The sequence below is a fragment of the Penicillium macrosclerotiorum genome (genome assembly GCF_028827735.1).
Source record: "Penicillium macrosclerotiorum strain IBT 26536 chromosome Unknown utg000002l_segment0_segment0, whole genome shotgun sequence".
Lineage (NCBI taxonomy): Eukaryota > Fungi > Ascomycota > Eurotiomycetes > Eurotiales > Aspergillaceae > Penicillium > Penicillium macrosclerotiorum.
The window spans coordinates 4,613,609-4,634,847 of record NW_026643082.1 but is presented as its reverse complement, the minus strand read 5'-3'; the positions used below and the strand labels follow the sequence as shown (position 1 = coordinate 4,634,847).

General features: G+C 46.7%; 9 protein-coding genes across 9 annotated transcripts; 4 read left to right on the top strand and 5 right to left on the bottom strand.

Moving 5' to 3' along the window:
* Nucleotides 1-3,038: 3,038 nt before the first annotated feature.
* N7462_002814 (uncharacterized protein) lies at nucleotides 3,039-3,477 on the top strand (the record flags this gene model as incomplete). Its single annotated transcript, XM_057074540.1, has 2 exons — nucleotides 3,039-3,246; nucleotides 3,308-3,477. 2 exons carry the CDS (start codon nucleotides 3,039-3,041, stop codon nucleotides 3,475-3,477), a joined length of 378 nt encoding a protein of 125 aa, XP_056938181.1.
* A 1,093-nt stretch (nucleotides 3,478-4,570) lies between these two features.
* Nucleotides 4,571-5,893, top strand: N7462_002813 (amphiphysin-like protein RVS161; the record flags this gene model as incomplete). The annotated part of the gene is made up of 6 exons (XM_057074539.1): nucleotides 4,571-4,583; nucleotides 4,690-4,740; nucleotides 4,880-4,925; nucleotides 5,006-5,079; nucleotides 5,175-5,322; nucleotides 5,440-5,893. 6 exons carry the CDS (start codon nucleotides 4,571-4,573, stop codon nucleotides 5,891-5,893), a joined length of 786 nt encoding a protein of 261 aa, XP_056938180.1.
* A 631-nt stretch (nucleotides 5,894-6,524) lies between these two features.
* On the bottom strand, nucleotides 6,525-7,226 carry N7462_002812 (aminoacyl-tRNA hydrolase; the record flags this gene model as incomplete). The annotated part of the gene is made up of 1 exon (XM_057074538.1): nucleotides 6,525-7,226. The coding sequence occupies one exon, from the start codon at nucleotides 7,224-7,226 to the stop codon at nucleotides 6,525-6,527; it is 702 nt and encodes a 233-aa protein (XP_056938179.1).
* A 1,366-nt stretch (nucleotides 7,227-8,592) lies between these two features.
* On the bottom strand, nucleotides 8,593-9,544 carry N7462_002811 (alpha/beta hydrolase; the record flags this gene model as incomplete). Its single annotated transcript, XM_057074537.1, is given in 3 exon segments — nucleotides 8,593-9,015; nucleotides 9,035-9,350; nucleotides 9,411-9,544. 3 exon segments carry the CDS (start codon nucleotides 9,542-9,544, stop codon nucleotides 8,593-8,595), a joined length of 873 nt encoding a protein of 290 aa, XP_056938178.1.
* Nucleotides 9,545-9,966: 422 nt separating this feature from the next.
* Nucleotides 9,967-10,661, bottom strand: N7462_002810 (uncharacterized protein; the record flags this gene model as incomplete). The annotated part of the gene is made up of 3 exons (XM_057074536.1): nucleotides 9,967-10,057; nucleotides 10,164-10,458; nucleotides 10,646-10,661. 3 exons carry the CDS (start codon nucleotides 10,659-10,661, stop codon nucleotides 9,967-9,969), a joined length of 402 nt encoding a protein of 133 aa, XP_056938177.1.
* A 569-nt stretch (nucleotides 10,662-11,230) lies between these two features.
* N7462_002809 (fungal specific transcription factor domain-containing protein) lies at nucleotides 11,231-11,944 on the bottom strand (the record flags this gene model as incomplete). Its single annotated transcript, XM_057074535.1, has 1 exon — nucleotides 11,231-11,944. The coding sequence occupies one exon, from the start codon at nucleotides 11,942-11,944 to the stop codon at nucleotides 11,231-11,233; it is 714 nt and encodes a 237-aa protein (XP_056938176.1).
* A 1,328-nt stretch (nucleotides 11,945-13,272) lies between these two features.
* N7462_002808 (M24 family metallopeptidase) lies at nucleotides 13,273-13,973 on the top strand (the record flags this gene model as incomplete). The annotated part of the gene is made up of 2 exons (XM_057074534.1): nucleotides 13,273-13,467; nucleotides 13,533-13,973. The coding sequence occupies 2 exons, from the start codon at nucleotides 13,273-13,275 to the stop codon at nucleotides 13,971-13,973; spliced, it is 636 nt and encodes a 211-aa protein (XP_056938175.1).
* Nucleotides 13,974-14,719: 746 nt separating this feature from the next.
* Nucleotides 14,720-15,623, bottom strand: N7462_002807 (uncharacterized protein; the record flags this gene model as incomplete). The annotated part of the gene is made up of 3 exons (XM_057074533.1): nucleotides 14,720-15,051; nucleotides 15,108-15,481; nucleotides 15,565-15,623. The coding sequence occupies 3 exons, from the start codon at nucleotides 15,621-15,623 to the stop codon at nucleotides 14,720-14,722; spliced, it is 765 nt and encodes a 254-aa protein (XP_056938174.1).
* Nucleotides 15,624-16,010: 387 nt separating this feature from the next.
* N7462_002806 (uncharacterized protein) lies at nucleotides 16,011-16,259 on the top strand (the record flags this gene model as incomplete). Its single annotated transcript, XM_057074532.1, has 2 exons — nucleotides 16,011-16,136; nucleotides 16,200-16,259. 2 exons carry the CDS (start codon nucleotides 16,011-16,013, stop codon nucleotides 16,257-16,259), a joined length of 186 nt encoding a protein of 61 aa, XP_056938173.1.
* Nucleotides 16,260-21,239: the final 4,980 nt, after the last annotated feature.

The following is a 21,239-nucleotide window of genomic DNA, read 5'->3' as shown; positions in this document are numbered from 1 at the left end:
ACAAAAGTCAGCACAGTATTGGGTTGAATATGAGATATAGTAATATTGTGGCTCAGCAACCCCTTCCTGCCATATTGACGCCTTAAGGGCGACCCTAACATTGGACAACACTGCCATACGCCCCCTAACTTAGGCAACCAAGCATCTTTCTACTTATGTTCGGATCCCAATATATAGCATAAAATACCCAAAATTCAACTCCAAACCCACCACTACGCAGTAATAGCGTCTGCTATAAGCTGTAATATTAAGCGTATTAGGCTTCTCAAGGTCTCCGGGTCCACTACGTCCCACGTCTTCTATACGGATTTTAAGCGCCTCATAGTCGTTAACTAGATTTGGTTATGGCTCCGTATCCAGCGTTTTATGATGAATCAGACCCTCTTCAAATGGATTCTTGTCAGTCAAAAACAGTTCCTATTCGAAATAGAGAAACTTCCTTCGAGCGAGCTCTTCTTTCGTCGTTTTATTTGTGCGCTGAGGCGTTATCGTATATAACAATATGACTTTTTCTTGGGAGACTTAATGATCAATGACCTGTGAAAATACGTATTTTTACTATATTTCGTCGCATTAATAATTTCGAATCCTTTCTTTACTTAGGTAGAGGTATTTATGTACATATGAATTGTAGTGGTGCTATTCTAACGACCTTGATAATCTTATCATGCATTCCATTTTGAGAAAGGAAAAGCGAAGTAATGTAGGCCTATGTATCGATTCCAATCCTCTAGATCTACGAAATATGAAAGGCTAAACGTAACCTTCAATAATCGTATTACCTAGGCTTATCCCTGTAGGGTTGGTATACTCAATATCGACGTTTAGTAGATTATAGGTAACTGGAAATACTTCATCAATGGTATAGAAGAGGTACCTACGATGGTTGAGGCGTGGCAGATTTGAGTCCGGGGAATCCGCTCCTGGTAATCATAGTGCGAGGCTTTAAGACGGCGGCGTAGCTCGGGTCTAAAAAGAGGGTTTGTCAATATCACGATCACTAGTATAAAGTTATTAACTATGATGATAATAACTTAATGATAGTCATTTATATGGGGAGTATCAATTGTCTGAATTCCTAGATCATTATAATACCTAGGGCCGATTGAAGGCGGAGCGTGATACCTACAAATTAGATCCTTTTTAGCGGCCTAGGTGATTACATGAATGATCTATGTTATCTTGATCATTTTGAGAATCTCACCGATGTTGTGACCATTCGCCAAGGTATTCGAAAAATCCTGTCAGGTTTCCTCTCTGGGCCTCCAAATCAACTACTGGCGCCTAGTAGCTGCTTATTGCTACCCGCCCACCCAACTGGGATGCCATGCTAGTATCCACACAAATAGACCAACAAAGGGGAAGGCACATGAAAGGTGACAGCTTCAGGGCTAGTGTAGGACGCTAGGTGGAATGAGACTACACTAGACGCCGTTGGAATCCTCCAACGGTCAATCAGGGACCTATTGCTGTAGTATAGTTTGTGCTTCCATATCATGGTGTAGAACGTCTACATATCAAATCAGTGGCTTTGAACAGAGGCTGTGGTCCTTATACCCACATGAACTAATGCGCCTATTCGGTGCGTAACCACCAAGCGGAGAAAGCCGGCCATGTGATGTTGCCGCTTCTAGATGAGATCGACTCGAGATATATTTTTAATCTGTAGTTTGATAATATTCCAAATTTGACGGGCCATCATATTGCGCATGCGGTATTGAATGAACCAAAGTGAACATGTATTTAGATTACGGGAAAATGCGCACGAGAAAAAAGCTAGCTATTTGGAGCTTCCGTCTTGTACAATCTCCAAAGGAAATATCTATATCGAAGGCGGTTTAATATCTTTTATAGCAAGTTTTATCAAGCGGTTGGATCACTGATGATATCGGTCTACGGTGGCTAGAAAACCACTTTGTTCCGGTGACTACTATGCGTATACAAGGCAAATATCGGTAATTACTATTAGATAGTTATAGAAGACCATCACACTAGTAGGTCTGCATCATCTGCTTGGATACGCTCGCTATCCTTCGTTCTTAGCTTCCCAGGTGCTAAATTTCGGTATTTTGGAAATTACATTATATATAAATCGATAGGCCCACATTTTGCCAACTACACGGTCAGTGCTGGCGCTCTCACCCCAGATAACGACGCCGCTTGTCCTGGCTCTTTCCCGCGTGCTTTCTCTCGCTAGGTACAGTGACCTACTTGACAGCTTTCCTGTGACGGTAGGCCTGAGCAACTTGTTGATCACTAAGCCTATCGTTAGTCGAGATGATTCTTCCTCGATAGCCAGGGCCCCTCCTATAAATTCACGTGACTTGGCGCCAGCATCTACAGTAGCTCCTATCTAGGAGCTGATTGGCCCTTGATGGTCTCTAAGAGGTAGAGGCTGTATATTCCGTAAAATCAAGATCGCATCTTTTGGGCATCGCTAGGCTATATTTAGATTATCTAGACCATTCAGGTTATCGTTCTCTTTACTCCAGCGCATAATGATCAAATCAAATTGATTATTAAACATCCGAAACAATTGCTGGACAAGCCAAAGTCAACTCATAACGGGTTTTCATTTTATTGGTTAGTTAGTGTTGGGATCTTTCTACTGTTTGAGCCAAGTTCCTGCCCCTCTTTATATGCGCCCTGTACGCGCCTGAGTCAGACTATCAAGCTTCATTTATCGCTGTTGGCCACTATTCTTGTATAACATCTGTTAAGAATCGTACAGAATGGCGAAATATCTATTAATTGATAGGCAACATAGCCGCCTATACCTTCCCGTGGTTCATATCAACCTGGAGACCCAGTAGAAACGTTAAACCATCCTACCACCATAGTAGTCTATTTTGATGTTAAAAATAATTTTGTCTAGAAAAAGACGGTCCAAGAGGCCCAAGCCAGTGATATATTTATAGTATACATTCGATATACGTATTATGGCGGGAGGAAGGTTCATCGAGAAAAAAGGACTCTATATATGAGACCTCCGTCCTCTCTATTTACCGCTATAGCACTTAATCTAGTCTCAAATAGCGATGTTTTCCTCGGCTTACTTTTTGGCTTCTGGTCTCTTCGTTGCTTTTGCTGCTGCAAACGTCGAGATCATTAACTATGACGGCGGGAGCGATTATAAGCACAATCTTTGCAAAGTTCGCGTAGGCAGCAAGGATCAAACCGTCCATGACTGTTATGGGAACACCGACTATTTTGGGTTTGATGTCCGCGATGACGGCAACTGCAGTGGTAAGTCAATCAAAGGCTAGATAGTCGATGCATGATACTAAGAAGAGACCACTATCGATAGAATGGATGAACAATTCCGACGTCTATGGCCCCCTTTGGCTCTGCAATAATCAGGCTCAAATATGGCTTAGGGGAACTGTCATCGAGTTCAGTAACACGAATGGAGACAAGGCAAAATGTGACCTATATAAGGTTAATTCTGGTGCGAACTGCGTCCTCAAGGATGAGTAATGTGATCACAACAGAATGGAAGGCTTTTCTGCTAGGAGACTGGCAGTCGAGACAATTGAAGAGAGTTGACTATTGGAAGTTCTAGAAAGACTTTGACAAACGCTATGTAGGCTATATAAAGATGGCGAGACAAGGGAGAGTACGGGAAGCGGGAAGTGGGAAGTGGGTGACCCGACTTACGACCAAGAGGTGCTCGATGGTCACATGGCTTTATCAGTCAACCCTGTATGGCAAGGCCGATTACTCCATACATAAAAAATCAAGAAGCCATGGATCCATTTGAAGATGTGTTGAATACCCAAACTAGAATTAGCATACCGAGTGACAAAAGCATACAAACACAAAAACAGGCCCGTCACCGATATAGTCGGCCAGGTCCTGCATGAACGCTGCAAATTCCATTAGGGACAGAGCAGGAAATGGGCCGCTGGCAGAACGATAATATAGCTAGTGCGTACGAGGACGCGTTGTGCATGTGCAAATGCTCCGGTATGATTTCATCCTTGGGTGGTCCCGTCCTACCTCGAGAAAGAAATTTTGGAGATCTTGAATATATGAGAGGCATGTTCTAAGCTAGCAGGATAGGCGGGTTTCCTTTGAAGATGCATGTTATAGGATCTTTCGGACCAGAAAGCTCTGATTAATATGATATCTCAAAGCTAACTTATACTCTGTAGGGTTAAAGACATTCCCCCTCCCGGTGCCTGACGAATTCATCGCTGGCTTTTCTCTACATCCCAAGACTCCTGAGATGACACCGTAATTATCACTTTTCTTAGGTCCACGAACTCCAAGTCCAATGTGATTGGAGACTCGAAGGGAAATAGGACCTTTTGGCACAGCCCTAATGACGTAGCCGCATGCGGAAGTGTCTTAGTCATCCGACACCGCCACAGCGTAAGGCAGACTTGCTCGGGCCAGACGCTACTGGATTACTCGACAGGCAAGGACCTCTCGTTCTTCGTTCCCTCAAGATTGGGAATTTGGTGAACCCACACTACTTTGACTTACCTTGAAAACAACCTCGCTCTCACCACCCTCTCAACGATATCGACCGTACTTAAAGAACCCGAATACGCGCAAGGCTGCCATCATGTCGTGGGCAGGTACGGCTACTATCTCTGCCCTCCCCGGGCTTTCAGAATACAGAGCCAATCGTCGCGTTATAGAAACCGGGATGTTGGAGGATGGGCTAACGATGTCGCTGGATAGGCTTCAAGAAGAATGTCAACCGCGCCACGACGCAGGTGATGATGAAGACCGGTGAGTTGCCCGGAATGCTACCCCGCAATGAGGCGCGAGACGGTTTCCCATCGATTCGTCTCTATGTTTGACGCAGGCAGGAATGGGCACCGGGATCATGAGAGACAGGGACTGATCTAGACTGGGAACTTTCATACAGGCCATGTCGAGAGGACAAATGACCGAGATTATGAGATTGAGGAGCGGTACGGCTCACTTCCTTTTGAGCGGGTAGCCCGCCCACCACGCCGAGCAAGGTATACTGACCAGATTGACCGAACCACAGACGATACCGGACGATGGAGGCAGCTGCAAACCGGCTGCAGAAAGAAGCAAAGGGATATCTGGATTCATTGCGAGGTGTGTTTTCCATCTGAAGTTGGCTGGTGCCTGTGGATGATAAAAAGCGTCCATTTGCTGACGAGATTCCTTCTTTCCCCTGTTCTTTCGATCAGCGATGACGGCCTCTCAAATGCGCATCGCGGAGACCATTGACGCTTTCTACGGTGATGCTGGCACAAAGGATGGCGTCAGCCGAAGCTATAAGCAGGCCGTGGAGGATCTCGACGCGGAAACGATTAAAGCTCTAGACGGGCCATATCGGTATGGATGCCACCATCACGTTTTTAAAGCCATAGGCTTTTTTTCCGGGCAGATTCAAAGCTACCAACTGCACTCAAATATAAATGTCGACGAATTACTAACTGTTCGCCGATGCAGAACCACTGTCCTTGAACCCATCTCCCGCTTCTGTGCCTATTTCCCGGACGTCAATGAATGTATCAAAAAGCGCAACCACAAACTTCTTGACTATGATGCGATGCGCGCCAAAGTGAAGAAGTTGGTCGAGAAGCCCGACAAGGATGCCACCAAATTGCCGCGCACCGAGCGTGAGACCGAAATCGCCAAGCAAGCCTACGAGCAGCTCAACGAACAGCTCTTCACCGAACTGCCGCAGCTCATTGATCTACGTGTCCCGTATCTTGACCCCAGCTTCGAGGCCCTGGTGAAGATTCAGCTCCGCTTCTGTGCCGAAGCGTACTCACGCATGGCGCAGGTCCAGCAGTATCTGGATGCGGAGACCCGGGACCAGTATGCACGCGGTGATCTGGATAATCGAGTTGAAGAAGTGTTGCAAGAGATTCGAGATCTGAGTATAGCTGGCACTGTTTAGTGTGGCTATCCTTGAACGTTTGATACTATTCGCATAATGCCGGGGTTCTTATTTCATCTTGTTTCTCTTGCTCCTTTTTGTTTTTTTTTTTTTTTTTTTCCTTCTTCTATTTTCTTTTTGCTCTTGCGTCCGATTTTTGACGTCTGCGCCCCTCGATTGACGAAGACTACGTGATCCTGTTTTTCTCTTTGCTTCCTGTCTGTATATCCGTTCCTTCTTCTACTTCTCTCTACCCTCAACCGCCCCGATGTACATGATCTCAACATGCTGGTCGATCTCTTATTGTTCACGGGCCTGGTCTCAGTTACCGTCTGTTCCTTTACCTTGCGTTTCCTATTTTATTAAAGGCCCAATTCAATTCCAGGAGAAGAGGAGTTTCTTTTCGGGCGCATTGTGTGTGACACATTCAATTGCCGATAGCAGAAAGACAGGGGGTATCAACCACGCTCAACCCAATTCCTCCAACCCATGCAGATACTGTACATTACGGGCCCTCGGCCTTGCTCATCTAAATATCAATACAGAATGATCCTAGTCCCCATAGAAGTCGCTTTCTACCCAGCCCAAAGCAAAGAGAAAAAAATGAAGAAATTTGTCAAAAAAAAAAAAGAAAAGAAACGGTGAAAGCTCTTCATGCCCCTTCAACAGGCGAGCTTCCTCCCCTGCCACTCACATTCCGCCTCGACGTCGTCGACACCCGCCTACCTTCCAATCCTCCCTCGCTCTTCCCCAGCAACTCGCCCTCCAACACATCCATCACCTGCGCCGCGGCTCCCCGCACTGCCGCCAGCTCACCCGGCTCCATCTCTGTCAACACATAATCCGCCACCGCGCCCTTCTCCCTCCCCGTCGGCCGCCCAATGCCGACGCCGATGCGCAGCACCTGGAACTCGCGCGCGCGTGATGGCCACAGGCCCGCGCCGTGCAGACTGTCGAACACGCTGCGCAGGCCACGATGGCCGCGTAGTGAGGCGGCCTCGGGCCCGCCGCGCTTCACGCGCACGCGGCCCAACGTGGCCTCAAGCTCGTCGTGCAGCAAAACCAGGGTGGTCGGGGTCAGCGGTGGCGTTTGCGCGAGCCATTTCCGTAGGGCCTTGACGAGTTTGGGACCGGAGATGTTCATAAGAGAGGGGCTGCGATAGGTAGTGTATTGCGAGAAGGGGGGTGGTGGTGATGGTGGTGCGAGGCGAGCATGTAGGAGTGGGGATACGGCGTCGAGGAGGATGTGGCCGGCGCTGTGACGGGTGGTGAGGTAGGGTTTAGGATTGCCAATTGAGGCGATAAAGAGAAGGCGCGGGGATGGAAGGCCGGCGGAGGGAATAGGTATTGACATGGTAGTGGGTTGTGATTGATGATGCGGAGGATGGTGGAGGGCAGAAATTGTAGGCGGGCGCAATTGGAGGCAGTGCGCGTGGTAGATGATGCTATTGATGTTCTGTCCCGGTCAGGGCCACAGCAGCGCGAGATCCTCCTCTTCCGATAATTCGGGAGTCTTCGTGTTGGCGCCTGGACTTGTCCGTGTCGACTGTCGATTTTTCTCTACTTGTTGGGGTTGGCGCTTTTTCGGATCGAACTCGATCGGAAGATGGTCTCATGACCTGCGTGTTTCGCGGTCTCTGCTGCTTCAGGCAAGAGACTCTCTCGGTTCGCGGGATTTCAAGGTCCGGCGGGTCTCGAGCGTGGTGAGTTCTGTTGGTTTCGCAGGGTGGATTTTGACTTTTGGTGGCGTCGGACAGAAGTACTTGGGGCTGTGCAGGGGCCAGGACAGGTACGGTGGACTTTGACCGGTCGAGGTACATACACCCAGCTCGCTCCCATAACATATGTTCTACTCCCCCTGATCCTAGGCCAAGATGGGCGACCCCGTAGACACCGCCAGTTCAGGGAGTTGAACAAGTGCCCCAGCACGGTGGCCAGGCGGATTCCATGAGCGGGGAGCGGGGACCATTTGCCTGTTACGCCCGGAATTAGATGGGTTGTTCGGTGTTTCGGAGGGAAAGAAGTATACAGAGGGATTCGGAGGCTACTCCGTATCTAGACTCCCTTTTGAGATATTCATCTTCATCTTCAGACTGATCCTTTCAATCTAAAGAATATCTAGCTCTTCGTATATAATTAGAGTCACGATTGGCACTTCGCTTACATTTTGAATATCAAAAAGCAAGTACTCGCTCCTGCAACCCGAACTCCTCGGAATCTCCGTGAAGCGCTATCAGTTTCCAGTTGTTCGCCAATAACGTCCCAAGGTCGGCTTTCTGGCGGGCCAGCCAGGACGCTGCTGGCTGCTTGGCTTTTTCCTGCTTGAAAATATTCTGTGTCTTGAGATGGGGGAAATAACACACCAATCACGATCCGTGATAGACATAAAGCGTCAAGCGAAAACACGTTTCCCAGCCGGAGTAGAAGCAACAAACGGGGAATATTCTGCGGAACTTTCTCGACCTTGGTATACTCATCATTGATGACGCCTGAGATTCTATTTGGACTTCATCTGCATCGACACATGCTAGGAAACACTCTAATAGCAATACGTGTGCGTGTCAATGCCCTTTTTGGCCCTCTCGTCTCCTCTCGCACCTCAACTCTTACTATGATGACAGCCACAATGACATCCACTCCTACTTCTCTTTCTGCTCCATTGATTTGCATGTCTCCAGATACAGCAGACTTTCAATTGATGAACTAAAACTCGGAAGCCTTTACAGATACCGCAGCATGAATTCATAAAGAGCCTTGTTCTCGTAGCCGTCTTCATTGTCCAGGAAGTGGTCCTCTCCATGAGGGCGCTCGTATTGGACTGTCAGTCCACATCCCATCATTGCACCAGCGACTTCATCAGACTGCTCCACCCCCACTGCGCTGTCTGCGTCTCCGTGCAAAATATACGCTGGAGGCAGACCGTAATCGTGAATTCTACGTGATATACGGTACGGAGCTGCAGCATTTTCATTCCCAGAAATGCCCCAGAGTTCAGCCAGGTTCGCAGCCCGTAGCATATACACATATATGTTGGACCGGGGGTCGTCGGGGAGCTTTCCTGAGCTAGCGACCACCGCTGCCTGCGTATCGAGATAAGGGGCCATTTCTCCCTTGGATGCCGTGTACCTTCCTTTTGGTGCAGGCTGGGAGTTGGTGAAAAACGTCCCGAGGGGGGTCGGTGATTGGATAGATAGGTATGATGACCTGCGGTTTCGGCTCGATGTAGAGGCCGGCCAGAAGCGAAAGAAAGCCCCCCGCGGAGCTTCCTGACACGGCCAAGCGGGATCCATCCACGAGACCCTCTCCAAGGACGCCGGAGAGTTCCTCACGAATAAATCGGATGCAGTCTTTGACGTCTTCGAAGACTTCGCCGACGTTGACCTGTGGTGCCAGGCGATAGTCGGCTGAGATACACACGAAGCCGTAAGTTTGAACGCCGGTCCGCATATGAGGGGCTAGCAGGTCGCGTCGTCCTTGTCTGGCTTACATTAATACTGGGGGTTAAGGTCTAAAAGAAACTGACATGCTTTGAACGTACAGCAATCCACCTCCGTGAAACCATAGCAGGACCGGCGCATTCTTCTTGTCTTTGGGTAGATAGATATCCATTGGAATCTCAAGAGATCCCACCCGCTTGTAGGCAATAGTGTGATCGGGATTGATGGAGGCCATTGTTGGTTTGCTTGAGTTGCGGTATCGGAAATGCTGTAGATTCAAGACTGTCGATTAGGCGATGCAAAGATATATCTTTGAGATGATGACTCCTTTTAAAATCAGCAAAGCGGTGTTCAGAGAACGGTGCTCTAGTCTCGGAGTGGGGTATCGGAGTTGCTGCGCCGCGGCTGTGAGACGGTTAGCTTACCGACGAGAGCCAACAAGAAGGGTGTCACATTTGAAAGTATCCAATGAGTCGGTTCATTGATTGTCGCAGAAGAATTGTGTAATGACATGGAGCTGACGACTTGGCTAGAACTTTGTGCTCAAAGCTGGGGAAGGTTAGATTTTAAATACATCTCGTGATCCCAGGACAGCACCATTTATGGCAAAATATAAGATCAAGCATTTTTGAGCCTCGACAACAGACATTTATAACATTATATTGTTTCTTGAAATGGTAGTTCATACTCTGAGGATAGTATATCTTCGTTAAGTGTAGCCAGATCTCCAGGAATACCAACCTCAGAACTAGGTGGAGGCATACTTAAGACTGTTTGTAGGCTTGAATCTAGCTGCCTTTAGAGGGCATTAAAGATGTGTCATGTGCACATAGCGATATGAGTAGGCCACATACCAATCAGTAGTCATTATGTTTTCCCAGTCAAAACAAGCCGGCTCCTGTAATGCTTTCCTATGTGCAATCACTTGCCGAGACTGATTGATCGCCTCCTGAATCGGCACGACTGCAGTCCAGGTTTTGGCAACATTGTCAATAATCTGCGAGATCTGTTCAAGCTGTTTCTCCGTATTATTCAAGTCACTAGAAAACCCCTTCACATATAACTTTAGCAACACGATACTAACTGCCGTTGTTGCGGTCTGTATAAATATCATTGGCAGATGGTCGAGGCCGTAGTCCTTCGAGTATACTTTGAGAAGTTGAAGGATTGAAAGCAACGAATTTTCACATATCTCAAATCCTGGCCGAAACGCGCCAAGCCGATTCGAATCAAGTTGTCGAGGAGGTCGGTATAGAATAATCAATACCGCGAAGTAGTACATACTGAAGATATGAATGAAGGTTGCATTTGTCGAAGAAGACAATTTAGAACTTACTGAAGATGAAGTACATAGGGTGGTACCTTGTGTTTTAGCCATTGATTCCAGTGCAACTTGGCTGGAAGATCAGCAAGCCACTTGGTCAGAGAGACATGTATCGATTTCGTTGACGCAGCCAGAATACTCGCATCCGCGATCTTTCGACATTCGAAAACCTCAGTGACCATGCGATGAACAATCTTGGATAAATTCGCCAATTGAACAAAACAACTACTGAATGCTACCCCATCCTCATATTCGGTTCGCGATGTGTTTTTTTTGACGTACTCATCTAGTAGCATATCCCAATTCAAAGGGTATGCTATCCGAACAGAATCCCGCACATCAGCTGCGCTTGGATGGAGGACTGGTGGCCGCCCAAAATAGAGACTTAACTGCCTTGATATCTTCAGTACGATATATCATTAATCAATGCGGTCCCGGGAGTGAGATACTTGTCTGCAATAAAACATGCCCAATATACTCGTCTGAGAACCTCCCTTTCCACTTCGGAATCGTGCACGGTTTTCCAGTGATTGGGGTCAAGATGAAGACCCATCTCATGAGCCATTCTGAAGGCAATTCCTGTCAACACACCATACTTTAGTCATGGCATAGAGTGACGGTATAATTTGACAAACCTGTAAATAGCCACCCCTTTGTTTCGTTTCTGCGACCGATCTGAAATTGCCCCATCAATAGAAGCGCTTGAATAGTGGTAATATTTGGCGAATGGAGTGCTCCGCTATAAATAAGTCTCTCTGCGTGATCGGAGAAGACCTCTGCCAAGTCTCGTAATGAATCATTGTTACTAATTACAGCACCTATTGACACAATAGCGTACAACAGAGCCTCAGAATAGTATAGCCCCTTTCCAGCCTTGTAATCGCGGAGGAAATATTCTCGATAGAGCACCATATGATAGTAGTAGGCGTGTTGAAAGAATGCCGACATGGCTTGCTCGCAAATCGGACTGTGCGGGGTGAGCCCGCGCACGGAGATAACGTCGCTGGCACATTCCGCAATAGCGCCTGTGCTCGCCGCTTTCTGGGCCTCAATTGCGGATTCTGGTCGAGTGGGTTTAAGGTCCTCTTCCAAGTCCTCGTCGATACAAGGAACAATGGGGTAGAAGCTTGTGTCGCCGAAGAATTGAGACGCAATGCCCTCTTTCATTCTCAGCAGAGAACCTCTTGACGTAGCGTGAGACTTGGAAGACTGAGGACCGCTCATCAGAGCCTGCGTGTGGTCCATTGACGACTTCTCATAGTCTTCCAAAAGCTGCTCGCGCTCCAGATGGCTTGCATTCACCAGGTTCATGATAAACCCTTCCAAGGAAGCGATTCGCTCTTCAAGCGCATTGGCGTAAGACCGAGATATCGGTCTAGGGATGAAACTGTAAGGATACGAGCCCTGTGGTTTATTAAATGGAGTTCAAGAATACCAACCTCTTTTTTATCGAGTCAGTATTTGTACATTCTACGTTTGCTGATATGCATTGCGTGCATGGGCGCGCACGGTCACATCTGACCTATAGTGCTGAAGTAGTCAGCAATAGAAATAATTTGTGATAAGAGAAGAGAAAAAAGGAAACAATATATCGACCTTTCGTCTTCGACATCTTTCGCACCTACGTGCTCATGAGTATGAGATTGCTACTTCCCGATTACTGAAACTTACGAGATTCGCCCAAGGACACTTGCCCTTGAATTCGCATGAGTTAAAATATCGAGAGAGGCTGATGGTTGGCCTGCCATTTCGCATCCACGAGCCAGTCGATCACGGTCGAGGAGAGCTATCAAGTGGTTGGTCTGTTACAATTGACTGGGTATGGAAATCAGATTCTACCGCCAAGCCTCGTGTTGTCTCGGAAGCCCTTGGATCAAGCCTGCTTCATCTAACAATCAAAGCTTTTCTGGTTCAACTAACGAAGGAGTAAGACTCTGGCCAAAGCGCCGAAAGAGGTGTAAATAGGAAAAGCGGGAGGATGCGTGCTGGCCCCCGATATAGATTGAGATCAGGTGATCTGAAGATAACAAAGAAAAGCGCGACCTCGGACGTGGTGGTGCCAGAGCGACTCTCATTGGCTAGAAATCACTAGCTACATTCTGGTTTACGTGCTGTAGGGCTGCTCAAGTGCTGCCCAATGGTTCTCATTATATTCTGGGAGCATTGTGTATCGAACACGGCGCAGATGAAATACTGCGTATTCAAAATATTAATACATTACTTAGGTCTCGGAAACAAGAGGCTATGCATTCCCCTCATATTTCTGCCAGGGGTCTCTCCCGAATGCTTGAATTTTAGTATGATTGCTTGAAAGACATTGCTCAAAATAATAGATTGAAATAATAGAAACCAAAATGTCGCCGAATTGACAAGAGGCCGTGCAATCGGTGACGCGCGTGTGGTGCGCCCTTCGGGTTCGTTGTGGCTAGCGAGACCCGCTACGAAGTCCGAGTCGGAACCCGCGCTTTACTAAACCAAGTTCTCCTCGGGGTTGCAAGTCCGAGTCCCACCCTCCCGCACTTACCCCATCAAGCATAAGAACGCCGATGACTCACGGCATAATTGAGAATTTCTAATCATTCGGGACGATCTCCATTTCATAGATTCACTGCCTCTTTTTCCTCATAACTACCACAATAATGGGTAACAGCACCGCAACTACCGAGAGCGAGCGTGCCGCCTACCTCAGAGATGCCGAGGAGAAAGCTGCACAGCTCTTCATCGAAATTGAGCGTGACCTTGTCCGACCTGGCATCAGCGAAAAAACTTTGAACAGCGAGATTTATCATTTAGGGTTCGATCGTTATGGCATCAAAACGCATTGGCATAAACGGGTAATCCGTAGTGGGCCCAACACATTGAGTCCGTTCTCGGATAACCCCCGGACCGCATTATCCAGGAGGACGACATTCTTGTAGTCGACTTGGGTCCCGTTTTCGAAGCATGGGAGGCAGATTTCGGCCGTACATATGTACTGGGCGGTGACCCGCACAAGAAACGTCTTCGAGATGCGCTGCAGCCCATCTGGGATATTGTGAAGGCCCAGTTTGATGCAAACCCCAACATGTCGGGCGAGGAACTATATGATATTGCTTGCGGAGAGGCTCAAAAGAATGGCTTTGATTTTGGGGCAGATATTGCAGGCCATTTGGTTGGGTCGTTCCCCCACGAGCGCATTCCGAAAGATCGGACTACTCTATACATCACAAAGGGGAATACTGAGTCGATGAACCAGACAGGCAAGGATGGGTTTAAGAGACATTGGATTCTGGAGATTCATCTGCGGGATACTGCCCGGGGGTTTGGTGGATTTACTGAGCAGCTGCTGACTGTTAATTGAGGCTCCATTACAGAATAATGAAATGCGATGCTATTCAGCACCACCCCGACATTCACGCACCCACCATGCCTATCTGTATCCCAGCGGTTCCTGGAGGCCACTTGTGGTAAAAGTTTGGTCGCATAAGGCTATTATTCATTAAGATGAAAAAATAGAATAGTCGAAAGGCAGGATAGAACAAGCTGCTTAATAATATACTTATATCACACCAAAAAAGACGGTCCCTCGACGAAAGTCTCGCTCGTTTCTCGTATCTCATCTAAGTAGAACTCGGCAATATCGTAGATGCTAGGGCGTAGGTTTTTCAGTGTCACGTACTTGACTATAGGTGAAATAACAGCTCGATTGCCCATGGATTGGGATCATTGACAGGGCCTTGTATCCACGGTTGAGTATCTTGCTTGACGGCATACAAGAAGCCGGGACCTCCATGTTTGAAGGGAAATAGGGGCTAATTATACGTTTCTGGCGTCCAGCGGCCCACTACATAGAGGATCGGGATTCGGGGAATTTCAAGGGTCACTGGTACTTCCTGGTCTACTAGTAGATATAGTATATTCAGGCACATAAAAAGTAGATAAATTGCTGACACACTAGGTATCCAGCATTGATTCTCTAGGTAGATTAATTATTTATCTGTGTATCTAAAACCCCTCTTCCACGCTAGTTGGACCCCATTCGGTGAGTTGATCTGCGGTTGTTTTCTTGCTTGATATGTTCGTGGTTCAAGTGTCCTGGATGATAATTCAAGAGGCCTTAGCCGCTGCCTCCTTATCCTCAGCCTTCTTGGCCTCGTGAGAAGGAAGTCTCGTGAAGGGAATCAAAAGGGCGAGGACTACAGTGAGCGCAGTACCGGCCAGGGCGAAGGCAAAGACATCCTTGATCCCAACCATATATGCGTCTCGAATCACAGCCAACTGCTCCCCTTCGTAAAAATTTGCAAGTTCCGACACTCCAATGAACGGGATATCCGCCGAATCGATTTGAGGAGCAGTTCGCGCCAAAGTCTGTAGTAGGTAGTTGTCGAAGATAGAGTTGGCGGAAGTAACAAAATAGGCCCCGCTGATAGATTGGGCCGCTGGGAGAGAGTATTAGCGGAGATCATTTATGCTAATGGGATTTGTTAATACTTACTGAAAGCTACTCCCATCGTCGCTGCCACAGTTTCCGGCGTCGCGAAGCCCTGTAACGCCGTCACCGGAACTTGATTTCCAAGACCGATTCCAAGCCCGAAAGGAATCTGAGCGCCGATATACCACGCCTTAGAGGTATCAACGTCGATGCCGTAGATTAGGGCGCCTCCAAGAACAGCTATGAGTGCACTACCAAGCTCGATCGGCTGCAGGAAACGGGTCTTCCCAACAAGCATACCGCTGACTACAGCCCCGCAGGTATAGAAAGCCATGAAGGGAAGGCAGTAGACGCCACTCTTGATGGCTGACATGCCATGAACGGCCTGGAAATAGATGGGGAGATAAAACAGTATCTGAAAGTTTGCTAGGTTGGCACTGCAGAACGTAATCACAAGTTAGCCCGTTGACATCAAAGCAAACAATCCCTCTGGGCAAAGATAAGTCCAAGATTTACTCACACAAACGCGTATAAGAGATTGGACCACATAATACGGCCAGCCAACATTTTCAAGGGCATGATGGCGTAATCTAATTTGATATTCGCATTGTACCGAACCCCGAAGTGCACCGGTCGAAGTGTATGGGTTGAACTAGCATCCAGAGCTAGCGTCATTTCAATGCACAATCTTCCGCAGCTAAAAGTCGTACTGGAAGAAGGAATTGTTTAAGAAGCCCAAATGGGAAGTCGAAGGTCCACCTCGGCATTCTTCTGGCATACTCCTGATTTATTTTAAATACTGGATACGAATAGTTCCGTCTTTGGCATAGTGTCCCATCGGCGAAGGAACAAGAATCAGGTGAAAAGAAAAAAAAAGAGTCAGGCATGCCTTCGCCGGCCCACATTCAAGCGGCTACACTCGAAGAATTTCTCGCAGGAAGGAAGAAATTCACCACTGAAGAGTAGATGGCTACCTGGTCTACAGACAGTAGACAGAAGATCCTACCTTTTAGCCTGGGCGTACCATCGCGCTCGCGGACCGAGGTGCAGCAAGTCTTACCAAAGCTCATTGGGGTTTTGAAGAACTATGAAGTGAGTGATATAGGGGGTTCTTTTTTAGCTCCTCCAAGGTGATAATTGCTAATTCCACTTCAGAAGGAGATTAATGAGGTAGTGCACGATGTTTCCAAGGGTAAGGCTGCTGTCTTTATCTAAGGCTTGTGAACTTGGTTGTCAAAGTAAGGGACAGGAAAAGTTAGGCCACAAGTACTTGAAACTCTTAAACTCAACTTATATAAAATTATTATTAATTTCCGAGGATTGGACTATTAAACTATCTATTCTTTAGATACGGGCCCTGACTACCTATAGCTCTGCGCTTATTGAGGTATTAGTTGCTCCTATCTCTCCGTTCTTTTTCTGTTCCGATAATAGCACAGATTTCAATTTCGACCCCGCTGTCTTTATTTGATCTATTATTTTATCTTTCTCTTTTGAATTGTTTTGAAGTGTAGTAATATCTTTAGAAGATTGTGAGAGCTTCGCGACCTCCTGTGAGTAGGTTGATTTTAATTTTTCGATTTCCTTGAATAGAGACTCTATATTCCTAGATAATTCGGCGATTTTGATTTCCCTCTCGAGGATAGTAGTACGAAGTTTTTCAATCTAAGTAGTAGAGGCTTTAAGCCTTACTCTTTCTTTCTCGTTGGCAGCAAATATATCGTCGATAGTAGTTTCTTTTGTCCTCTTTATATGCGATATCTCCTACTAGAGTTTCTTTAACTCTTTATCTTGAGAGTAAATCTCCTAACGTTTTTAGGAGATCTCGCTAAGAATAGCAGATACAAGCTCTAATTCAGGGCTTGAGGCTACCTAAATATTTAATAAACCCTTCAAGGCTACTAGCGGTAGCAAGAGGTAAATTATCGTGCTTTCCTACGTCCGAGGGTGAAGAATTGATGGAAGGTATTATAACAAAATGCTTTAATAGATTATAGGTTTCGGAGGCGTTAAGAAACTTTGTGGCCTCGAATTCCTATCAGGAAAGAGTGCTTATATATTCATAGCTATCCAACGAAGACGTTCGCTCTGCAGCGCTAGCATAGAAGCTAGCGAGCCTTATAATAAGGGGAAGGAGCAGTGATACGGTTTATATATACAAGTATAGGGTTGTTTGCGACGTGTTAGTAAGCTTATAGTCGTTAACTACGCGACTTATAGCAAGCAGATGTAGAATATCTAAGCTTGCTATCCTGGATGGCACACGACCCCCACCTTCCGCCCAAGACGACCGGAGTGGGTTTATGCTTGGAGATATATGGGATCGGGTCAAAAATTACATAGTTTGAATGCGAAAAGTTACCGTATGTATTGGCTGACAATCTTTTATCAGCGGTCGTCTCATAGTAAGCTCACAACGAAGCGTTAGAATTTCGAACCCGTGTTTAATCGTGTATTTCGGTTTCTGTTAGACACACAAAAGCGGTTGAGAGATGCACACTATGGCTACTTCCAGGGAGTTCTTAAACAGACCCAGGACGCACATGATCAGCGTGTGTTCACGCGAGATACAGCAGAATTTATTGAAATGCGGAGGGAGACAATCGGCATATACCCATCGCTTATCTTTGGCGAGTAAGTATTTCGAGACTATCTTGATCTCTTAATTATGGATTGGTAATGGTTTTGATTTGCATATAGAATTGTGGAAATATCAATATTTCCCTTCATATCGTCAACCATTCACTGCTTGCAGAGCTAAACGCCATCTGCGCAGATATTGTGGTGCTGTAAGCAATCTGTTTTGGCAGTGATAAGAAGACAAAGTTTCCTTACAATCATTTATTGTGAATGACATTATGTCCTTTAACAAGGAGCTAGTGAGTGAAGATTTAGCGACTGCCAATTCGCACCAATATTTTGACCAGATACGGGATGAGAATAATGGCTTGATACCATTGCTAAAAGGCCAGGGGCTTTCTACACAACAAGCTATGGATAGAATCGGGGAAATCCTGATTGGTCGTTACAAACGGTGGTATAATGTGCCGGCTGATTTACCAGTCTGGGGGAAGCTGTTGATCGAGAGGTACTGAAATACGCCGATATGCGCCTCAAGATGGCTCTTGGAAGCCTCCATTGGAGGTAAGCATGCTGGATTAAGTATTGATCATGATCTCAGCACTCAAAATACTACATTAGTTTCAGAACAGGTCGCTACTTAGGGGAGGATGGAGAGAAAGTTCGGCGAAGTCGAGTGATGGACCTAAGTTTGTATTGATTTCGGATGTCTCTTTCTACCGCTAGCTAGGACCACAAAGCCCTTTCAGCTAGAGTGACAGAGAGACTGATGAATACTTTCGGCTCAGAATTTTCGTTCAATGTACTATTCACATTGGGCGATACGTTACTTATGCTTTCTCCCCATAGCTTGATTATTACTTGACAGCAGCTATTCTTAAAGTAACTCAGGTAAAGAAAACTTTCTTGGGCATCGTTGACATCAGCATAGACATATAAGTAGACTGAAATACGAGTTTTTTTCTTTTTTGTTGTGGACAAGTATCTGACCGATCGTTCGAAGGTACTGTCTCAGAAAAAGCTTCTGGCGAACCTGAGCCATGATCGAAACGATTTGCATTTTATGAGTATTCTCGAAGATATTTACTGGGACCAAATTCCTCTACTGTTACATTCCAAGGAACTATTACCTGAATGTGTGATTGAGCATTTTCCGACCCTCGAGAGGTATACAAAGTTTATTCGGAAAGTACTGCTCGAGCTTCTCAGATTGGTTAAACTTGCTCATCTAGTCTAGAGATAGATTTAGAGATCTTAATAGATGCATCTCTCAAAGCTCCAGGTCCTTTACTGTTTTGATGAGCCTTTATATTAGCGCGATGCTCTCTGTCAAACTAATGCCTATAGAGGTCACACCTCCTCTATACCACCCAACTTATACGCAGTCCAAAGATATTATATATGTACGATTTGTTTTGGGAGGGTTGGCAGTAAATCAACACTTCGGCAGCATGATGCAGACTTTCACCATTGTGTACGGATTGTGAAAAGGTTCTTTAATTCACGCCGGCAAGCGAAAAACTACGGATAAGTTATAATAGGTGCTAATAAAGCTGTTCTACTATATTCATTAAGCGTAGTTAGTCTAAGCATTCAATAGATTCGGTGACAACAGAGCGTAATAAAGATCAATTTGGAGGCACTCTTCAACTTGGCGAGATACGTGGAATGTCAATTTCCTCGAGAATCTTATAATTTGTGACCATCTCAAACTAAAGTCCCCAAGTTCAGGATCACGTTAATCAGCGATGGCAAGGGGCCGGGCATTGTGTCGGGTCCACTGCAGATTTGTGGGAGCTTACAGTTGAACCTTTTCACCTCACAGAGACTTTCTTCGTGAATATTGATTGACCTTCATTAATGTAATATATGACAAGGCAATAATGAAAATTCTGCCAAATTTGAAACAAGGTCGCTTAGCAAATTTAGCTACGCCGCTATCAAGGCGGCGAGTGAAACAGCCAAGCCCCTCAGGAAAATCATCTTTACATGCTTCGAAGTTGAACTTGGGCTTGTCAGGGCTCTTCAGCCAGAAAGGTTGAAGACTCCATAGTATGGTGAAGTGAGGGAAATCAAGCTTGGGCACCTATGTACTTAGCAAGAGGTACCTGTATGTACCCAAAATGGAGCCATGTATGTTGCATATCTAGGGCGATCGACCAGAGAGACACAAATTACACACGCTCGGTGCTTGGCAGTTGGCGAGATTCCCCGAGCCCAGCAGATATTCCATCCAGAAAACAAACAAAATAATGAGATATAGTGATTAGTGTCAGTCTCAGATCAGGCCACGGACCGGAGGGGGATCTAAATTAGCTTAGAGCAACAACTCACAACTCATCAGGCCGCGTGGAAGGCAACCTCGCCGGTATACTTCCGAAGGGCCCGCTTACTCCTCCAGAGCGCTGACTATAACATGTCCGCATGGATAAGCACTGCTGCGAAGGACTGAAGCAAGACTTCAATCCAATTTAAGAAGGCCACAAATACAAAATGTTTGAAGAGAGATTTTTCAACATTCGCTATGTCAACATGCCAAGGTCTCATGGCACACGTGACTGTAGTATCGGCCTTGGCCCGTGACACCTGCACTTTCCTACAAGGATCCTCGTTACGATACCAAATCCTGCCGCTCGGTCGCTTGACGCATCCCTCGCATCGTCCGACCTTTGATCCGGAATGAACGTACCTGTGTCAACCCTCGTAGTCCCCTAACCGCCATGACTGGCCGCGGATACATTGGACTAGTCGATACATTCTACAGGTGTGTGTGTGTGTGTGTGTGTGTGTGTGTGTGTGTGTGTGTGTGTGTGTGTGTGTGTGGGGTGGGTGGTAGGCACTTATGGGTACAGATATACAGAGAAGGAGTATGTTAACTCCGACTCTCGGACTTGCATGAGTCAAGCCCATGGTGAGTTATTCAAGCATCCCGGCAACATGGGTCCCAGGCCCCGATCGTCCCTCGAGACCGGGTCGTCCGCGCGCATAAGCTCCAAACCCAAGTGTTTCCACCCCCCGATCAGACCCTCCGCGGCCCCACCTCAGCTGTCGGACTGGCCCTCTTCCCCCTTCCCCGCTGACCCGGCCTGCCCGGGCATGGGTGTCCATGTACACTCCTTCCTCTTTTCGATTTTTTTTTACCCAAAAAAAAAAGAAAGTGAGGGAAAAAAAAAAAAAAAAAAAAAAAAAAAAAAGAAAAAAAAAGGGTGTGATTCTTTCTCGCTCTCTTCGATTTTGCTTTCCTGGTGCAAATCATTTTTAACTTCTTGGGCTGTAGAGTTGGGGGGTTCTGGACTCTTCGGCAGGCAGCTAGTCCGTTAGGCTCTTGGCTCGGGTGATGGGGGTGTCTCCCCACCCCCTTCCCCCCCTCTTAACAAACCTTCGGGCACGAAATGGGGCCCACCACGCCCGAACTGGGCGAATGGCTTAGGGATTCCTTTCTCAATTTCCCAGAGTTCAGTAACGTCCCCGCCGCTTGGGATTCCCCACCAGCCAGCAGCTCTGGGTCATTTGTCCCTAGCCCGTCAGCTCGTCTTACTTGATTTGATTTTATTTTATTTTCCTTTTCAAAAATCAAATTAGAATATCTTTTTTCCCCTTCTCTTTTCATATGCG